Here is a 21,449-nt window from a genome sequence, read left to right as displayed (position 1 = left end):
CTGAGTTGTCAGCCACCTTCCTCTGTCCTTGGCGGCACGTTAGGACTTGGGCTAGTCACTTGCTTCGTGCCTTCAGAGACCAGGTCACACCAGAAGTTACCGAGTCCATACTCAAGGCCAACATGGCCTCAGACAGGCCTAGAAGGAATGTCTCCATGAGCCTCCCAATGCTCCCAGGAGGTCAGGCTCGAGGGTCAAAGAGACCTTGGTTCAAATCCCACTTTGGAAATAGATGTGGGTGCAATGGATTAATTTACCGATCGTTATTGGATACTGACAAGTTGGTAGCTTTGCATCACTCAGATGGACACCCCGGCACACATGAAAAAGCTTCGTTTATTTCACAAGTGTTTGGTCTTTGCTAAAAGACAGAGGGAAGAACATATACTTGATTACTGAGCAGACATGACTTGAACCCAATTCCTGCTAGATGCTGGCTGGGTGTTGCAGGACAAGGTGTTTGATCTCAGTGAGATGACAGTGATCATACTACCTGCCCCTCGTTGGATTGTTCTGAAAATTAGGTGACATAATACTCATATAATAGGTGTTTGAATAAATGCAGTAGGTATTGTTTTCCCTTTCCTCCTGATGAATTCTGTGCCAATCCAATTCTGGGTGAGGCTACACCCTCACTTAAAATAAATCTTACACTTCTAGAGCTTCTTTAGAGAAACTGCTTCGTTAAAAAGGGTGGGGGGGAGAGCAGTGTTAACGTGTTTGTATCCCAGGGTACCAGGGTCGTGACTTTCATAAATACAGATTTATATAAGTACCTAAAGGTGTGTCCTAAGCAAGTACACACCTATAGGCCATTGATAATGCTTGCTATGAACCAAGTTCGGTGCTGACAATTTTCAAAACATTCATTTAATATTACTTTTGTTCCATCGGTAGCCACATAAAAACAAGGATGTGTCACACAAGGAAACCTTGAGATAGTCCTTTGGCTGAGTACAAGTGGTTCTTATCTCTGTTCAGAATTTCACTCAGTTTTCTCTATCTTTAATAAAGAAAATCAAAGCTAAGTGGAGGCTTAAGAGATTTCAGGAAAAATGTATCACAGACTTTGAAATGTTTCTTCTTCCCATAAACTCCTATTGGAGTTACAGTGAGTAGACTAAAATAATTAAGGAGGAATTTCAGCAAAGCAAAGAAGGCTAGGCAAATGAATGAATAATCTGATGGATTAAGATGTTGGATTCTGGAATTAGATAATGAGAAAAATGCTTTTGTCTATTTTCGGAGACGTTCAAAATTTGTTGAAACACACCATTTCTTATTTAGATGCAGAGGAGAGGAACATGGAACACTGAACCAAGTGGTCTTTGGTGTTCTCTCTCATTTAACTGAATTAGACACTTCCTGCTCATTTTCATGATCTTATTTTTAAAAGTTCTTTTGAAGGAATTATTCTGTTATAGGATCAGGTTACTCTTGAGTTTTACTTCTCTAATAAGGCTCAGAATAATAAGAATATTTAGGCCACCTCCTTCAGGTAAGAAGGACAGATTTCAAAGAGACTTAGGGGAAAAAAAAAAATCCATCCTTATTCAAACAGTAGCTAAGTGAGACTCCTTTACATTCTTGATATTACCTTGTAAAATTCCTGCTATTTCTACACCCTCTAGGTAGTCAAATGATATCAAGGGCCATTTCACTTGTATCTTTTTTATCAGACCAATTAGCTAGCTCCAGTCCCACAAAGCCAGCATTTTCAGAGTCAGGAGTACCAATTTCACCTATAATAATGTAGTGTAGGACGATAGAATTATGATGATTTCAACCTAAAGGTCATCAGCTCAGTCCTTAAAGTAATCCTAGTGTTTCATGTGTGGATGTCACCATCACCTATAACCAGGGGCTTCTAGGCAAGGAATAAAGAAAGAGTTATCACTCTCACTGTTGGGGAACTGGGCCAGTCAAGAAAGGAAGAGTCTTTTCTCCCAAGGATGGGAGATTTGGAGGAGGGTGAGCTGGGAGAATGGTGGGTTGGAAACTTTATGAAGTTCTGCTTGGGAAGTCTCCTATGACAATCCATCCCCCTACCAAGGAAGACCATTATTGTCATTATCAAAAATATTTATGTAACATATTATCATTGAGTCTTCTGTCATCTCTGGGATGGCATCCTTCCAGCCTCATTCTTCTGAAGCTGTCGATCTTAAATACGTGCTAGCATGACCTTGTGAGTTTACTAAATATGAGGAAATCTACTTTGTTCAAAGGTCAAGTTACTTGGGAAGACATATACCAGTGAGACATTCCTCAGTACACCTGTCACTCGTAGAATTGTTCTTGGAGATGATTTGATTAGACGCTAGGATAGGGACCAGGATAGGGAATATATTCTATTTCAAAATATGAAATTATTGAAAATTAGTTCCTAGCTTTTTTATTGCAATTGCTTTTCACCCAAATGGTCTCATTTAAGGGAGCTCTAGCCAGTGCCATCCTCCATAATGCATGAATTCAACAGAACAGACGTTACATTCCTTCATTCACTCATGCAAAATGAGCAGATTGTCCCAGTTGAGATTCTTCTTTAACAAACATATTAATTTATATTAATGAGAGGTGTGCTAGAAAATTATCATTTTTCAAATTAGATTTATCCAAAGGTGGAATGGGCTCTCAAGTGAGGGGCTGATTTCCCCCATCACACTCAGGCAGGAGTTAACGGCTCATTTCTGAGAGGTTTTACTGAGTGAAATCTGGACCAAGGTGACAAATAAAATCCATTCCACCTATAAAATTTTTCAATCCACATACACACTTGAAACAAAGACCAGAATCATTGTAGTTTGGACAATTAACTAGATTATTGCTATGGTTAGAAGCATCCTCTACATCTGGTAGGGATGTAAGAATTTAGTCAGTACCTTTTAGCTCATGGTCGAAGAGGATCTAGCAGAGTGGGATGATTTCCCTCCAGCCCACCTAGGAAGATTTTCGGGGCATGTCTCAGGCAAAGAAAGATAGCAAATTAGAAGCTCTGTTCATCACCTCTGCAAGCTAGCTTCCCTGGTCACACCTCTGGGCATGAACAATCTAGAATGGGCTTTACCTTGTGTGATCACACTTGGGGTTCCAGACTTCCTTTTGACAGATCTAGGAACCCACAGATCCTCCTGGCTCTGAGTTCATTTATGAATATGCCTTTCAAGAGCGTACAGGGCCGACATCCACAGACATGAACAAAATGGAACACAAGTCCTTCCTGTTCCCCTTCCTTAGAAGGGAACCCAAGTCTCAATCTGATCAAATCAAGTAGGAATATTTATTTTAAAAACAATTTTTCAATTATTCGAAGACGGTGGTCCCTCTTATTCTGTTGCATTTAATAAAATCCACTGTATCTTTTCTTTTCTTCCGTGTTATTTGTTCACTCCTCTAGGCCTTAAGGAAAGGGTTCTTTACATTGCACTGCTTTGTGCTGAAGAGCTATTCATTAGTCATGAAAATGCAGCAGTGCCAATTTACTAAACTAATTCATGGGCTGTTTATGAGGTCCGTTCTTTGCCCAGATCATGTTTCACCTTCATTCTAATGAAGATTTACATAGACTCAAATTTTTAACCCATTTTCTTTCTTTGTATTGTAAACCACATCACTGAAATACAACAAGACACGTGATCATGCACCTTGTGAAGATGATTTTACCTTGAAAATAGCAAAGTTGCAGCAGTTAGTGCAGCCGGTGAGGCCTTGCACTCTCTGGATTCCGTCCTTACAATCCGTGAGGTCCTACTTGAGTTACTCAGTTATTCTAATCTTCAGATTCATTATCTGCAAAATGGCGATATGATCAATGGGATCTTCTTTAAAGTGCTGTCATGATAATTGAATGAGACCATCCACATAAAGCATGTAGCCTGTTGCTCACCTTGCACTAGATATTACTCATTATTACTCAGTTTGTTACACTAGATTTTGACCATTTCCTGAATCAACCAAAGCCTTACAGATTGAAAAGTAATAATACAGTTGTTCCTCTGTATCAGCAGGGCCTTGATTCCAGGACCCCCCTACCCCTCGTAGATACCAAAATCCACAGACACTCAAATCCCTTATATACAATGACATAGTATTTGCATATAATCTACACACATCCTCTCCTGTACTTCAAATAATCTCTAATTTACTTGTAATGCCTAGTACAATATAAATGCTATGTTAATAGTTGCAAATGCAGTGTAAGTACTATGCAGATAGTTGGCGGTGAGTGGCAAGTTCAAGTTTTGATTTGGGGAACTTTCTGGAGTGTTCTTTCACGAATATTTTTGATTTGTGGTTGGTTGAATCTGATGTGGAACCCCTGGATACAGAGGGCTGACTATAATCAAAATTCTAATCTAAGCTCTCAAAGGAAGCATTTGTAATTTGTTCCAAGTGGCACGGTCTTTTTAATTGGTATTAATCCCATTTATAGTTGGCTCAGTTACTGTCTTCAGGCATTTCCTGCCCAAAGACACTGATCTAGGAGCCAGGAGATGTGGCTTATCATCTGAACTTTGCCACCAACCACCTAATTGACTTTGATCAGCTCTTTCCCCTATCTGATTCTCACGTTCCTCATATGTAACATATAAAGTTGCCAAGTCCTCTTACAGACCAAGGACTCAATGAATTATAAGGGCCCAGTAGTCATTTCCAAGGACAGCTTTCCTAAAGGTCCCTGGAGAAAGGAGAATTCCACCCATTGATGGAGGATCTTTTAGGAAGAAAGGGAAGGAATAAGGACAAAGTCTTTTCCTAAAACAAAAGACTGCATATGAGATTATAATTCCCCTTTGAAGAATCTTTTCTAACTTGATGGACCAATCAGTCAGCAATGCTTTGGGGGACCCTACTGAGTACAAGGTATAATTTTGTACAGAGAAATAGAAGACAGCATTCTAGAAAGCAACACTGTGGTTGAAAAGTAGGCTTCAAAAAGGTAACAAGTATAGCAAAAAAATATGTATAATTAATTGATTATAGTAAACACTTATGTAAGGTTACCATGTGCTATAAGCATTGCTCTAAGCACTTGGCATATATTAACTCATTTCATCCTCCCAGCAACCCATACGAGATAGTTTTTATTGTTGTCCCCTTTTTCTGGATGGGGCAACTGTGGCACAGAAAACCTAGTAAATTTGTCCAAGGTACATAGCTAGTAAGTGTTGAAGCTGGTATTCACATCCGGGTAGTCCAGCTCTAGATTAGTCCATGCTCACCACTAAGGTAGAAAAGAATATGTGTCACCACGTGAGGACAGAGCAGAGACCAGATAAAGAGTCTGCCTATGGCAGGAAGGAGAATACGTGTAACTTAATGTAACTGTGAACCAGAGTGATCAGATCTTCGTAAGTCAAGAGGAAGTGAAATGAATTATCACTCAATCTCATCCTGAGCCAGTTAGGAACGTTCTTTCCATAGTTCTGTCTCCTTACATTTCCAAAGTACACTCCATTATGAAACCCAGTATTTTATATTTGATTGGTTTCATCTTCACAAATATTCCTTTCTGTGACTGTGCTAGGCACTGGAGTTCAAACCTGAAAATAAGAGAATTTATTATTAAATTCTAGCATAATAAAATACAGTAAAATGAAAGAGCACTGCAAAACCTGTGAATTGTATTCATTCCCCCGTTTGATAGTTAAGAAAAGTGAGGTTAAAAGGAATTGGCTTTGCTCACAGTGAAACACTGGCAGAGCGGAAGATCTGGAGGTACAGCAGATACTTTGTCACCAACCAGCTTGAATTCTGAAGGAAATGAACAACATGAAACCAGATGCAACTTTAGTCTGGACAAATGATGATTATGTGACTTTTTTTTTTTTTTTTTTTTTGCGGTACGCGGGCCTCTCACTGTTGTGGCCTCTCCCGTTGTGGAGCACAGGCTCCGGACGCGCAGGCTCAGCGGCCATGGCTCACGGGTCCAGCCGCTCCACGGCATGTGGGATCTTCCCCGGGCCGGGGCACGAACCCGCGTCCCCTGCATCGGGAGGCGGACTCTCAACCACTACGCCCCCAGGGAAGCCCAACATTTTAAAGTCATCAGTTAAAACATTCAGGAAGGGAGTCAGGACTCAGGCTTGGGATCGATAGGGAAAATAACCTCCCCACAGTGAGAATGAGCCCAAAATGGGAAGGAATCCTTTTGCAAAGGAATGAGCTCTTAGGCGCTAGGAGGATTCAAGTTGAGGGTGTTTGAAACCCTAGGATGCCCTGCTGCAGCTCGGAGAAGAGAACCCCACTGCCACCAACAAAGCAGAAAAGGTCACCTCTATGATAATCAGCAGGCATTTGAGTAGCCCTCAGGGATGTTACGGAAAGGATAGGCAACGGTCCATCATGACTCCAAGATGCTGTGATGATGGAAGTGATGAGGATGATAAAGATGAAGATGATGAAAAGCAGCAAGAGAGAGATTCGGTACCTGAAAAATTATTATTGTTCTTAAAATCTCATTATTGGGCTTCCCTGGTGGCGCAGTGGTTGAGAGTCCCCCTGCCGATGCAGGGGACACGGGTTCGTGCTCCGGTCCGGGAAGATCCCACATGCCGCGGAGCGGCTGGGCCCGTGAGCCATGGCCGCTGAGCCTGCGCTTCCGGAGCCTGTGCTCCGCAACGGGAGAGGCCACAACAGTGAGAGGCCGGCGTATCACAAAAAAAAAAAAAAAAAAAAAAAAAAAAATCTCATTATTAAATCTAAATAACCAAGCTGGTTTGAAAGCAGACAGCCAACAAAGAATAATTAGATCTTGTGCAATCGGTTGTTAGAAGGAATTCAGACATTTATCTTTCTTTGAATTAACTGCTTTGTGGCTCCTTCATTTATCTTCAGGCTGGTATGTGTGGGTCTCTCTGATGGTGCCCTGTTCTTAGGTAGGGCTCTTTAAAAACTATCAGTAACATGGATTTTCCGTAGCTTTATCAGGAGTGAAGATGGCTACAGTGATTGTTCAGGGGCTTGTTCCCCTCTAGATATGGAGCAGGTTGTCAGCAAACAGGCAGAGGCCTCCACACCAGGGAGTAGAAAAAGCATTGCCCTATGACAGCAATGAATGTGCAGTTTCTGAGCAGCATTGTGCTTCCCCCATGGATCTCACCAGCTACCTGTCATTGCCACTGTCCAAATCACAGCCATGACATCGACCAGTGAGTTCAGTCTAAAACCCAGACCACGCCAAGAAGTAGGCAAGAGAGTAACAATCGTGTAACCATTGACTATGACTCCCATATCAACAAGTTGGACTAATTTTGTTTCACTGACCTGACCAAAGCCTTCTCTTGGTATTAGGGACATAGACCCGGAGATGCTGGGATAGCTCTGTTGACTGGCTTCCTTTATAAAATAACCATGAAATTCAAATCAGGGATCATATAGTTCCAAAGCCGTGCTTCGCTTTCTGTTCTCACCCCCAAAAATGCTCTGTGCTGTGTGATCTATGGCAAGTTACTAGACCTCTCTGGCATTAAAGTAAAAAGAAGGACTTGGTTTAGCTTAATTTTAAGATCTTTTTCAGCTTTAAAAGTCCTTTCTTCTTCTGAAGGAATTGAATTATTCCTCAGTGACTAGAAGATGGTTCAGGAAACTAGGCAGGACTAAGGCAAGTATATGCACATTCAGTGCTGACCTTCCAGAAGCTTCTAAGGCTGGACAACGAAATGACTGAGTTCTCTGGATAATCGAAACAAAGTTAGCACCATTCCCCGGGGCCACCTCGAGCAGACAACAGAAGGGCAGTCAAGCACATTGGTCGATCAGTTTGGGTTTCTCTTGTGCAAAATGAAACAGCTGCCCTTGCTGGAGATTTCTTTGGCTGTTTTCTATTCTGAGATTCCATGAATTTATTTTTTCAGTAGTTTTTATGAAAAGAGAGGCAGACTCTCTGGTCAAAAATTTCCCTGTGTCCACAAGAGCAAGATCCTTAAATGACTTAACGTTTACTCATGAAGAACGTCAATGTGAGTTTGATTTGCTGTGTATTTGGATATGTGCTCTTCTGTTTTGTTAAAATGATGTTATTTGGGAGGAAGGAGGATTTATAGTTTATAAGTTTATGCAAAGTCCCTCTGACGTTCCCCTTTACTATGAAGGGAATCGTATTCACCCCTGGGCTCTCGCTGGAAGGTTGGTGGGAGGGATGGAGAAAATGCTCCGTGAAGGTTTTATTAAGATATGGATGCCTCTTAATTTTAAAAATATACACATTTAAATGCCTTGTCTCTTCTTGATGTTTATCCCCAACTCCAAACACTAGTAAAACTTCACTCTTCCAAGTGCCCAACTGTGCTGCAAAGTAATTCATTCTCCTTTTTTTTTTTTCATTACAGTATTCTCAAATGAGGGACGAAGTATTCAAATCAAACTTGGTCTGTGCGTTTATCGTTCTTCTATTTATCACGGCAATACAAAGTTTGCTTCCTTCTTCAAGGTAAATATGAAGGGACTAAGTTATCAGATGAAATGTCTTTGTGAGCTGATGGGCCCTAACCTGGAGCTAGCCGCTGACCTTTTCAAGGGATCAGAATTTACCATAACGGGATCCAGGATTCATAGCAAAATATTTGACAGTATCAGAGTCTGTTCTGGTTGTCTTATGCTGCATAGTAATCTCATTACTCTACCAAGACAAGAGCTTTTTCCCAATCTTAATAAAAACAACCACCAAAATCAACGTAGGCCTCCCTTTTATTTGACATTGCACCCGTGAATGCAGAAAGTAAGTGTAAGTCCCTCCATCCCCATTAACTTGTCCCTTTGTTAATTACCTCTTTGTTGTTCATAGATACAGGATCATAGCTTCCAGGGTCAGCAGAATTGGCACTCTAATAATACTACAAACAAAAGTATGTGGCCAGTCCCTGATCCAAATTCTTTATATAAGTGACACAGCTAAATCTCATGGCAACCCTATGAGGTAGGTACTGTCATTATCCTCACTTGAAAGAGGAGAGAACTGAGGCCCAGCGTAATGAAATAAGTTGCCCAAGGTCTCACAGCTGAAAAATGTTACAGCCTGGATTCAAAATCAGGAAGTCTGGCTCCACAGCCTGGACTCTTAAGACTCTATTAGACACAAACTTTTATTATACAGGTTGTAGGTGCCAGAGCCAGCATTTAAACCTAGTTCTGGATTAGTCCAATGACCTTGTTTTTTCCTCTCTCCTGCACTGTAAGGTAACCCTTGCCTCTTTTCTCGGATATATTCCCTTCTCCCTAAACTAACCAGGAATTTCCCCCTTTCGTGTGGTTAAAAAATAACATCAACAAATATTAGTTAAATGTCTAATACAGGCAAAGCAACTTGCTAGCCCTTGAGGATGGTATAATTTTTCCAGAGGAAGTCTGCATCTTCTAAGGTATAATTTAGTGGGAGAGAGAGAGACGTTAATAATGGCTTCCAGTTACTGAGCATTTATTATATGCCAGGAAAGTGCTAAATCCTTTGCACAGATTGTCTCAATAAAGCCTCAAAAATAACCAGTAAGTAAGGCAGCATTCTAATCCCCATCTATATAGTGACTGAGCTGGGATTTGAACACAGAGACAGTCTGTGCTTTTAATTACTTAACGGCTTTGTGCCAAAATCAGTGATTCATTCTGCCTAGGTGGTTTAAAGAAAGTTGGCACAAGGGGTGATGCTTTGAGCTGAGTAGGATGAGGGAGAAAGAGTGGAAGAGTGTCCGCAGCTTAGGAAACAGTGCAGGCAAGAGCACAGAGATGTGAACGACCTCGTGTTTGTAGCGCGGTGAGTAAATGGAAGACTTAAGGGTCAAGCATTTGTGCAAGGATGTGGTGGGTGCCATGGCTGAAAAGGGAGATAACCTGCAGGAGGGCAGCGTCCACATGCTCTGGTAAGGAATTTATTTAGAATTGATTCTGGGAGCAGGAAGGAGACCCTGAAGGTTTTTGAGGAAGGTTGTAACATGATTCTGTGAAGGAAAGACGTTCAGGTTAACTAACAGTCAGGGAATGGCAATGCTTGACCTTTTCCAGATTGGCAGGGGTGTAAGGGGAAAAGGGATTCAGGGAAGATGGTGGTAGAAGTAGTCCATTTCTGAATTTCTCAGAATTCCCACATATCTGAGCAACTGCATAAAACCAAAAACCTCAAGGGCCATATTTACAACAAAAATAGGTGATGTGGTAAACCCATAAATTTAAAAATGGGAATGACAGTCTCCCAAGAGCCCCAAGATGGGGTGTGATATCAACATCCATGTGGGAGGAATTGGAAAGAAACAAGTAGGCATCTGTCATATCTGGGAAGAAAAGAGCCCCAGTATCGCCAACAGATACTCACTGGGAAGGGCCATGGGCCAAACTGCAAAAGCAGTTGAAAGTGGGAGGGGGTTTGCCCAATCCAACGTCAGGTGAGCGCAAAGGTCTGCAGTTAAGGTCCAAAGAGCTAGAATTGTCAGACACTATGAACTCCCAAAACTGACCAGTCAAATCTCCCTCCCAGGATAGGGCCCTGGAAGGAACTGTATGAATAGGATCAAAATTACTCTCAATAGGGCTTCCCTGGTGGCGCAGTGGTTGAGAGTCCGCCTGCCGATGCAGGGGACGTGGGTTCGTGCCCCGGTCCGGGAAGATCCCATATGCCGCAGAGCGGCTGGGCCCGTGAGCCATGGCCGCTGAGCCTGTGCATCCGGAGCCTGTGCTCCGCAACGGGAGAGGCCACAACAGTGAGAGGCCCGCGTACCACAAAAAAAAAAAAAATTACTCACGATAGGGTTATAATGAAGAAGGGAGGGTCCAAGTAAAAGTGGAAAGGGAATCTAGCCATCATGTTTTGAATACTATGTGAAAACAACTAAAGAAGTCTCTGTGGAGTTAAAAAATAAACTATCCCAAACAACACCTCTTTATAAATGTTCAACCAAGTTAATTTTACACAAAAATTAGCAACAAAATGTATTGATGACAATCCCATAGTAAGCTATTATAAGAAAAACAAGAATTAAAAGTAGATTAATATCCTGATAGGCAATGAAAGCACTCCAAAAAGACATGCCTACATCATATAACAAAACATTAACCTACTATTTCAAAAAGAACTGAAACCCTTAATGTGACTTAAGACATCAAATGACAGCCTAAATCAGAATTAGAAAAAACTTAGCGATTTGGGAAGAGTGTTCAAAAAGGAAATAAAAATAAAAGAAAGATACATTTCAGAAATGAAGACTTAATACGAGGGAACATAGGGCACATGAACATAGCACATAATGCCTTAAGAGAAATAGAAGGTGGAAAGGAAGAACATTTTAAAGTCGAAAAGGAGATTTAAAGGATTGACAAAGCCCCATGCCCCACACCAACAACCCAGTATATTATTTGCAGGCTGTGGCTGAAAGAATTGCAAGGCCCAGATTCTTTCTCAGTATTTAGGGGAGTTCGGTTCAAACACAAGGAAACAAGAAGAATCTGGAGTCACTGCTACATACAGGTACTGCAAACACCAAGCATAGCCCAACCTCTAGCCAGACTAATATATTTATAAATCTTCACAGTAAAGGTGTATTCACCTCAGTTTCTATTACCTGATACAATATAACCAGATTTCAACAGAAAATTACAAGTCGTGTCAAAAGGGAAGAAGAGACAAAGCAATCATCAAAACTAGACTACTCAAGTTATGACACAGCTTGAAATTATCAGAAAGAGAATTTGAAATAACTATTATTACCATATCAAGCATCCCAACGGGAAAAGTAGACACCACGCAAGAAAAGATGGGCAATATATTCCAACCCAATAGTTGGAAACTCTAAGGAAAAGTCAAAAAGAAATGCTAGAACTCAAAAACACCATAATAGAAATAACGAATGCCTTTGATGGGCACATCAGTAGATTCAACAACGCCAAGGAGAGAATCAGTGAGTTTGCATATAGGTCAATAGAAACTTCCCAAATTGAAATGCAAAGAGAAAAATGAAATTAAAAAAAATTAAAAATCACAGCATTCAAGAACTCTGGGACAATTCCAAAAGGTGTAACTTACGCGTAATTGGAATACCAGAAGGAGATAAAAGGAGAGCTGAGCAGAAAACATCTTTGAAGTAATAATGGCTGAAGACTTTCTAAAATTAATGACAGACACCAAACCACAAAACCAGGAACCTCAGGGAACACTAGGCAGGATAAATACAATAAATAAATAACCAAACAAATAAATAACACACTTAAGTATGTCATATTCAAATTGCAGAAAACAAAAGACGAAGTCTTAATGGAAGACACAGTGCAGGGCCGTGTGGGGAGGGGGTTACTACTTACCTATAGAGGAAGAGGAAGAATTACATGGTGCTTCTCATCAGAAACTGTGCAAGCAAGAAGAGAACGGAGCTGGAGCCACCAACCTAGAAGTCAAAAGCAAAAGAAAAATGAAGACTTTATCAGACAAATAAAAATGGCATTTCCAGATGAACTTCCCTGCAAGAAATGTTAAAAAAAAAAATAGTTCTTAAAACAGAAGGAAAATGATATAGATCAGAAACTTGCTCTACGCAGAGAAAGGAAGAGTATCAGAGAAGGAATAATGAAGTTAAATAAAATGGTTTTTTCATATTCTTAATTGATCTAAAAGATAACTGTTTAAAGTAACAATAACGATGTATTTAGTGGTTATACATATGGATGAGTGAAATGAATGACAGCAGTGTCAATAAGGCATGTGAGGGAGGAATTGGGGATGCTTTGTTTTCAGGTACCCCCATTACGCATGAAGTGCTACAGTATAATTTGAAGGTAGACCTAGATTAATTTCAAAAGCGTATTGTAAACTCTAGGGCAAACATTAAAAAAAATTTAAAACAAATAAAATTGATATGCTAAGAACGGAAACAAAATGGAATCATATGAAATGCTCAGTTAAAATCAGAGAGCATGGGCTTCCCTGGTGGCGCAGTGGTTGAGAGTCCGCCTGCCGATGCAGGGGACACGGGTTCGTGCCCTGGTCCGGGAAGATCCCACATGCCGCAGAGCGGCTGGGCCCGTGAGCCATGGCCGCTGAGCCTGCGCGTCTGGAGCCTGTGCTCCGCAACAGGAGGGGCCACAACAGTGAGAGGCCCGCGTACCGCAAAAAAAAAAAAAAAAAAAAAAAAATCAGAGAGCATACAAAGGGAAGGAGGATATTATTTGGGGAGTGAGGAGGAAAAGGATCATTGCATAGACGAAGCCCAGGAGATGTTTTTAGTGTAGTGAAACTATTCAGGATGACATTGTAATGGTCATGATACTATGACCATGCATTTGTAAAATCCCATAGAACTTTACAGCACAAAGAATGAAAACCTTAATGTATACAAATGTTTTAAAATTGTTTACGAGTTCAGGGAAACCCATGATGAAATCAGACTGCGATAAAAGAACGTAACTGTATTAAAAGTGTGAAACAACCTCACCAAAGGGGGTGGGGAGAAAAGGTGGTTCCTAAGTAGCTTTGGAGATGCGTGGACTCTTGAGGACTAAACGCAGAAAGAACTGTGCAGTAGCGCCGTGCATTAGCTGATAAAGGTGTTTCTCATGGAGCTATGTGTGAACAACCTGAACCACAGTATATGTGCGCTATAATTGAACAGTTAAGTAAATGGATGGAAGACTGTGGGAGTCAAGTTTCTCACTGTTGACGGAGAAGGTTACAGATAAGCAAGGAGAAAATGCTAGAATGATCCATATGATAAAGGATTAGAGTTGGAGACATTAGTATGAATTTGTTTAGCTCACTGTAGTTATAGTTAGATATAGGCTGTCTGTATAAACACAGATATGTTTATCGATACAGATTAGAATACACATATGTGTGTCCTTGCTCTGTCAGCAGAGGACGCCCAGGAGCGATGATGCCTCAGTAGTAACACCACATCAAGCAAGGAGCACAACCTGATCTTGATTTCTAATATCCATATCCAATATAAGGAACCAGGGCTCCTTGGAGAGCTGGCTGATTCTAAGTCTGGGCTAGTAAATATACAAGAGGAGCCTGGAACATCATTTAGGGCCAGAAAAGAAGGAAATATTAAAACATACGCACACATGGAAGTATGTCAAAGGGACACAGGGAAAGCTCCCTGGAAGCAGAGCTGGAACAACTTGAGCAAGAAAATAAATAAAATAGTATTGGATTATAACCCAAAATATAAAATAAATGTCCATAGGTTCACTGATGTAAATAAATGGTTGAATGAATAAATGAAAGGTGAAGAACAGACAAATTTCCCATGGGGAAAATTCCAAGGAATTTATGTAGATACTCTGTGCTCAGTGAGGTGGAACTTAAGCCCCTCTCCTCAAGTATGGCTATGCTGAAGGTGACTTCCACAGCGTGGATGGCGGGGTATATGGAGAATCCCGGTACACACTACCTCAGCCAGCTGATAATGGTTCACGTCAACAGTGATGTCATGTTGATGAGCTGTGATGAGAATGCCATGAGCTCTGTGGTCTTCCTCCCCAAAACCCATAACCTAATCACGAGGAAACATCAGACACATCCCAACTGAAAGACATTCTACAACATATCTGACCAGTACTCCTCAAAACAGTCAAGGTCATTTAAAACAAAGGAAGTCAGAAAGAGAAAAACAAATACCCTATGCTAACACATATATATGGAATCTAAAAAAAAATGGCTCTGAAGAACCTAGGGGCAGGACAGGAATAAAGATGCAGACGTAGAGAATGGACTTGAGGACACGAGGAGAGGGAAGGGTAAGCTGGGATGAAGTGAGAGAGTGGCATGGACATATATACACTACCAAATGTAAAATAGATAGCTAGTGGGAAGCAGCCGCATAGCACAGGGAGAGCAGCTTCGTGCTTTGTGACCACCTAGAGGGGTGGGATAGGGTGGGAGGGAGGGAGACTCAAGAGGGAGGGGATATGGGGATATATGTATATGTATAGCTGATTCACTTTGTTATACAGCAGAAACAAACACACCATTGTAAAGCAATTATACTCCAATAAAGATGTTAAAAAATAAAGTAAAACAAAGGAAGTCTGAGAAACTTTCACAGCAAGAAGAGCTTAAGAAGACATGAGAACTAGAAGGAAGATGGTATCCTGGATTGGAGATATAAATATGGGAAATCCTAGAAAGAATTTCCAACGCAGTATGAGTATATGTGAGCATAACTAAGGGCCAGATTGTGGTCCGGAAGTAACATATCACAGTTGGTTTTTTTGTTTTTTTAATTTTGGAGATATATTTGATTCTACGGCTGGGACAGGAAATGTGCAAGATAGGCCTGGAACCTCTCGTCCTACTGGAATGCGAAGAAGCCATCATGCTTCTTAGTTACCTCTAAAGGACTCAGAAACTGCATTGAAGAAGCTTCCACTGTCCAGAGATGGAATAATTTTAGCCCCAGTGTGGATCATTGTTAAAACAGTCGATCAAAACCCAGCAAATATTTTAAACTTTATGAGTTTATAATGACATTTTTAAGGGTTGATAACCTTTGGTGGATGATAGGGAACTGATCTGTTGTATTGCAAACTAGTGAAAAAAGGGAAAGAAACAATTTTTTTTTCTGTCTTTCCTGCATGAACTGCAAGATCAGGTGAGTGGAAACATCATAAAATCATTCAAGCTAATACAATTTAAAGAAATTATAGAATTAAAATATCACCATTTTCCAACTCTCAATGAATTAATGGATCTAGGAGTTAACAGCACAAAAAGGAAAGACAAATGTATCTTCTGATGGAAGAACACAAGTCTGTAGGCTTATCAAAGGGGCCACACCTGTGTGACCAGGAATCCAGTTCCCAATTTGCAAGAATCCCAGGGGACAGAAGATATTGAATGAGTATAGAAAACCAAAATCCAGGGTAAACAACAGGGTCCTACTGTAGAGCACAGGGAACTACAATCAATACCCTGTGATAAACCAAAACGGAAAAGAATATGAAAAGGTATATACATATATATATATATATATATATATACTTTTGTGTGTGTATATATATATATATATATATATATATATATACAGCAGAAATTAACACAACATTGTAAATCAACTATACTTCAAGAAAATAAATTAAAAGAAAAAAAAAGTAAAATCCAGACAGTGGGAAAGACTACAGGTCAAGGGCACATACTCTCCAATAAATAAATTGTGAGGAATGAGATAAAGAGAGAACCTGTAGATTTTTTCTAAAGACTTAGAAGACAAGTCAAACTTAGCAAAAAAATAGGCAAGACTAAACTGTAGTGTCTAAAAGGGATGATAAAACTATAAAGAAATGGAAAATGGTTAACGGGATGGGAGAGAGGATTATGCCTGGAACAGGGGACGTGGATGGACCTTCGGAATGCCCCACAAAGTTCTGTTTCGTGAACTGAGTGACCTTTATTAAGGCAGACACTTTAAAATAACTAATTAAGTGATACTTATGTGGTTTTCTGTATTTATGGTTCATTTTACAATTTTTTAAAAAAAGTTTTAAATGAGAGAGAGAGGGAAGGACCAGGTACCTCTCCCAAATGGGGCTGGGGAAACCTTGCCTATTGTGAGCCAGATCTGTTCTAGATGCTGCGGTTATGTCACTGAACAAATAATACAAAAAACAAGACAAAGACAAAACAAAACAAAAACAACAAGAACAAAAAAAACCCCTTCCCTTCTGAGCCTTATGATCTAGTGGAAGGAGACAGAGAAATAATTAAAATATATGCTTGTGTCTAGATGTATATATATGCTATAAATGCAGCTACTTATATGCTATGTATGTAGATATGTCTATGGTATGCATGTAGATATGTATATGCTATGCATGTAGATTTGTAAATGCTATGGCAATGAATAAATCAGGACAGGGTACCAGGGAATGCCACAGGAGAATGGGTTTCCTGACCACCCAAGAGCCATGTGCAGACTAGGGTCCTGGGAAAAAGGATGGTCTCAGGGTGGTAAGCTGTGGGTGTTTGTAGGGTCTTTTGCCAGATCTACCGAAACTTCCTTGACTCCCCGCTTCACTCCTGCCAGTGAGGGTGAGGACGTGGTCATATCTGGTGCACGCTTCCCTCTGGACTCCGGGAGCACAGGGCGTTGACATTCCCAACAAACATCCTGTGAGCACTTGCTATGTGCCTGTCTGTGCTGGACCCTGGGGCCACACAGTCACAGTCCCTGGCATCATACAGCTTACAGCCTACTTGGGGGAAAGAAATGAGTTGAACAACTATAATATAGTGCTACCACTGAGGATGGGGAAAGGGTGGCATTGGCTGTGTAGGAGTGCGGTGAGGTGGAGGGATCAGGGCAGCCTTCCCAGGGGAGGTGACACTGACACCTCAGCCGCATCCTGAAGGACTCTGCCGGTTATGCGAGAGGACTGAGAAGGAGGGGAGTGGGAAGGGCTGGAAACTGGGTGTTTTGGAGGTGAGGGGTTTGTTAGCCTTGTAGAGGATTTGTGACTGGCTGGCAGAGAAGACTTCATTGAAGCCTTTTAATCCAGGAAGTGACATGATTGGATTTGTGTTTAGAAGCGTCTCACTGGATGATGATAGGAGGGGATCAGGTCTGGACCTGGGAAGACCATCTGGGAGGGGATTGCAAAACTCCAGGCAACAAATAATAGGGACAAGATAGTGGCAGTGGAGTGAACCAGAGAGCACGAATGGGCTCGGTATTTAGGATGGAGGGTTGACAGTTCCCAGGACTGACCAGGTGCGGGGGATGAGACAGGAGGAGGAACCCAGGATGGACCTGAGGATCTGGACTTGAGAAGGGGTCCCAGCCCCCTTCCCAGAAGGGGTGACCAAGGAAGATGAGCCGCCTTGATGCCCAATTCCTGGGTTCGGGGGAAGAGATCTGGAACCTCGCCTAGCAGCTGGCTTGATGGAGTCCCTCTGACTGTGGGGTACAAGCTAAAGCCAGGAGCTAAAATACCAGCCAGCACCCCAACCTCACTTGCTCAGTGAAGAGAAAAAACTGATAGTGAAGACAACGTCAAAGCTGAGCTCTGACCACACAGCCCACGTGTAGCGGGAACTGAGCAGCCTGTGGGCCCCAGACACAGCCCAAGCTTTCTTCACTGTGAGCTCATTTCCCCTCCAACTCACTTTGTTTCTGATTGATTCTCTGCGACTGAACAGATGGTAGGTGACTTTCACTCGCGTTTCTTCCGTTATGGACTTTGTAGCAGACGAGGCAATCTCTGCTCATATGACCACAGCTAATTCTCAGTCCCCAAAGCAAAAATTAATGGACCCTGGCAAAGAAAGACAGTGCTTGCCTAGCGCTTTCCTTTAATTTCCACATGCGTGCAGCTGTTCCTCTCCCAGAAGGGGAAACTGAGGAAAGGCCAGACAATACCTTTTGTAATTATAGAACAGTGTATCTAAGTCTGCATGCATGGTAATGACAGAGGGATGGAGGGAGGGAAGAGGTAGGAGGGAAAGGGAAAAAGAGAGAGGGAGCAAGAAAGAGAGGGCAGATAGAGAGGAAAGAAAGAGGCCCTGGATATTAATAGATCTACTTACTATGCATCTTACTGGCTATGTGTCTGTACTTGACCTCTCTGAAGCCTCAGTTTTCTCATCTGTAAAATGGGAATGACAATGCCAACTTCCCAGGGTTGCTGTAAGAATTAAATGAACCATACCTATTTTGATAAATCCTGGTTCCCCTTCCCTTCTTGAGTCACCATATTTTCACCTAATGAAGAGGCTACAAATACTGACTTCTCAGGGTTGCTACAGGATCAAATGCACTATTGGACTCGCAGGCTCTTTGCAGATTCTCGAGGATAGTCCAGGGTCATCTTTCAGTCTGCATTTCTGTTTCCGAATGCACCACAAGCTGCTAGAGGCTACTCGCTCATCCCCCCAGATCCCTGCCTCCCCAGCAAACCTCCAGTCATGGTACCAACCCAGACGCTGCTTTAAAGACACACTGCAGAGGGTAAATTAGAACTTAACATCCAGAAATGATTTGGATAGAGCTGTTCGCAGATCCCTTGCCATTCTTTTTCAGATTTGATTTCAGAAATGAAAGGTTCCCTTGCCTCTTATGTACACCAACAATTGAAAAGCAAATTCAGAATCCCTGGATGCCTGAGTAGCTCTATAATTAGATAAAAATTACAGTCCAACATTATAATGTTTATGTGTGCAGAAATAAATGAACGCTGAAGAGCTGCTGCAGACATTTCCAGAGGAATGTTATACATAGCGCCAGTACCTTGCTTAGAAAGTGTCTTGCAGTTCATACTCTTCCCAGACATCTTTAAGATGCCTTTAAGTTTCCTGATTTTCACCATGAATAGAGAAAGAAAATGAATGTTTCCTTGAGTCCTTATTATGTGCTAAGCATTACATTGCTTTATTACTTTAACCTCAGAGCCTCCTTTAAGAGGTGGAGTTAAAAATCCCAGGTTTGCAGACTAAAATAAGATGCACCAAAAACTTTAAAAACCTAGATGCTCAGAAGAATGGTACCTTGCCCAAGGTGCGTTACTGGTTATGTCTCAGAGCTACAGGTTCACATCCACAGGGCTTGGCTCTTGCCTGCCTTTCACTTCCTGCCCATCAGGACTTCCTGGGGCAACCTGAGCTTCCTTGCTTAAAGGAAGAGGTGGCCTGGTCAAGGGGAAGAGATGACCAAGCCTCTTCCCACAGGGAAGGTCAAGGAGGAAGAGACGACAAGCATCTGAACTTCCCATAAACACTGACCTTTAACAGCGACACTGCCCTCCAGTGAGAACCAGGTCCACTGAACACTCCAGATGCACTCCAAGCAGGAGGGTTGGCCCTTCTTCCTACTTGAAAAGGACGCAGCAGAAGGGCAGGCAGAGGGGCTGGGAGTGCAGATGGCAATACAGCCTAAGAAGGCTGGTGAGAAGAGAAACAGTCTTCTCTCCCCCACAAAAAGGAAAAGTCAGTGAGTATTTATTGAGCACTTTCTATGTACTTAGCCTTATGCCAGGTGTCTTGGAAGAATCCAAAGAAAGACCGAGCCTTGAAGGATGACCAGGATGTTCCCCACCCCCCACCCCCCGGAGAGTGAGAAAATACAGAGGTAGGAGTAGCACAGCATGTAGGGCATGTGCTTGAGGATTTGCCCATGGCGTACAAGAGGTGGAGAAAGAGAAAAGGCAGCAGTGAGAACCAGGGGCACGCTTCTAGGCCGGTGCGCCATGTGAAGGTCTGTAGGTTACCTGGATGGCGGCCGTGACCATGAGAGAGTTTGAGTCTCCTGCTGGGCGGCTTTCAGACTCAACCTTGGCCTGATTTGCTTCTTCCTTCGCTTTGGAACAAGATATTTGTGTTCTCAATGGCTGCTTCACAGTGTTCAAACACATCTCAGCCTTGGAATTGGCCCCTTCTCTCCTGGGAGTGCCTGACAAAGCAATCCACCTGCATTCTCTGTCATTTGCTTCCCCTGGGTGCCCAGGAATAATGGTGTGTTGTCAGGGAGTGTTTTTCCAGCTTGTGCGGGGGGAAGTTACCCATCTGCGTAGGGCCCTCTGGGAACCCACTGCTACACAGACCTTCTGTTCTTATCTAAAACACCTGCAGAGATTTCCTATCAAGGTGATCCTAAAATCAAAACTGTGCAAGCATTAAAAACAACAACAAAAACCCTCCAACAATGATAGCTGGGCTGTAGGAGAAGTCACTTTCCAGCCTCCATGATGCTTGACCACGCAGAGGAAATTGACAGTCTTGGTTACTCCGTCCTTTAAATGTCTTACACTCCAGCTCTCATGATGCCGTGCACTCCTGCTCTCCTGTGTACTGACTACACTTCCTAAATTCCCTTTGATGCCATCTCTTCTTCTGGCCCGTTGGCTTCTCCCGTAGCTTCACCTTTGGTCCTCTTATTTCTTACTCTGCACACTCTCTTTGGGCAGTTTTCTCCAATCTCAGATTTTTCAACCACCGCCTACATGCTCCGAACCCAGAGTGCTAGAACCATCCCTCTAGCTGCCTAGACGTCTAGATGTCTCCAGCTGGAGGATCCACAAGCACCCAAAATTCAACTGGCTCAAAATCAAATGTACCACCCTTTACCTCTGTAGACTAGCTTTTCTTCCTGCACTTAACCCAGGTAAGATGGTGAAAACATTCATGTTGCTCATAATGACTTACCTCTCCCAAAAGCCCCCCTACACACACATATAAAACACTTATGAAGATTACCTCCATAGGGACTTCCCTGGTGGCACAGTGGTTAAGAATCCATCTACCAATGCAGGGGACACGGGTTCGAGCCCTGGTCCCAGAAGATCCCACATGCCAGAGGAACAAAGCCCGTGCGCCACAACTACTGAGCCTGCGCTCTAGAGCCCACGAGCCACAAGTACTGAAACTCGCACGCCTAGAGCCTGTGCTCTGCAACAAGAGAAGCCACCTCAATGAGAAGCCCGTGCGCTGCAATGAAGAGCAGCCCCTGCTCACCACAACTTGAGAAAACCTTTGCGCAGCAACG

At 42.2% G+C, this 21,449-nt stretch overlaps 1 protein-coding gene across 3 annotated transcripts in view; it reads left to right on the top strand.

Moving 5' to 3' along the window:
* Positions 1-21,449, top strand: part of ADCY8 (adenylate cyclase 8) — a gene marked incomplete at both ends in the record, with an annotated part of 213,885 nt that overhangs the window by 130,648 nt on the left and 61,788 nt on the right. For all 3 annotated transcript variants that reach the window (XM_082858592.1, XM_082858591.1, XM_082858590.1), the window contains one exon: positions 8,331-8,431. In XM_082858592.1, the coding sequence (XP_082714718.1) occupies positions 8,331-8,431 (101 nt within the window). The remainder of the gene's footprint in view (positions 1-8,330; positions 8,432-21,449) is intronic.

The sequence above is a fragment of the Leucopleurus acutus genome (genome assembly GCF_964270905.1).
Source record: "Leucopleurus acutus genome assembly, chromosome: 17".
Lineage (NCBI taxonomy): Eukaryota > Metazoa > Chordata > Mammalia > Artiodactyla > Delphinidae > Leucopleurus > Leucopleurus acutus.
Note: the sequence above shows the minus strand (reverse complement) of the source record. Positions and strands in the feature narration are given on the sequence as shown.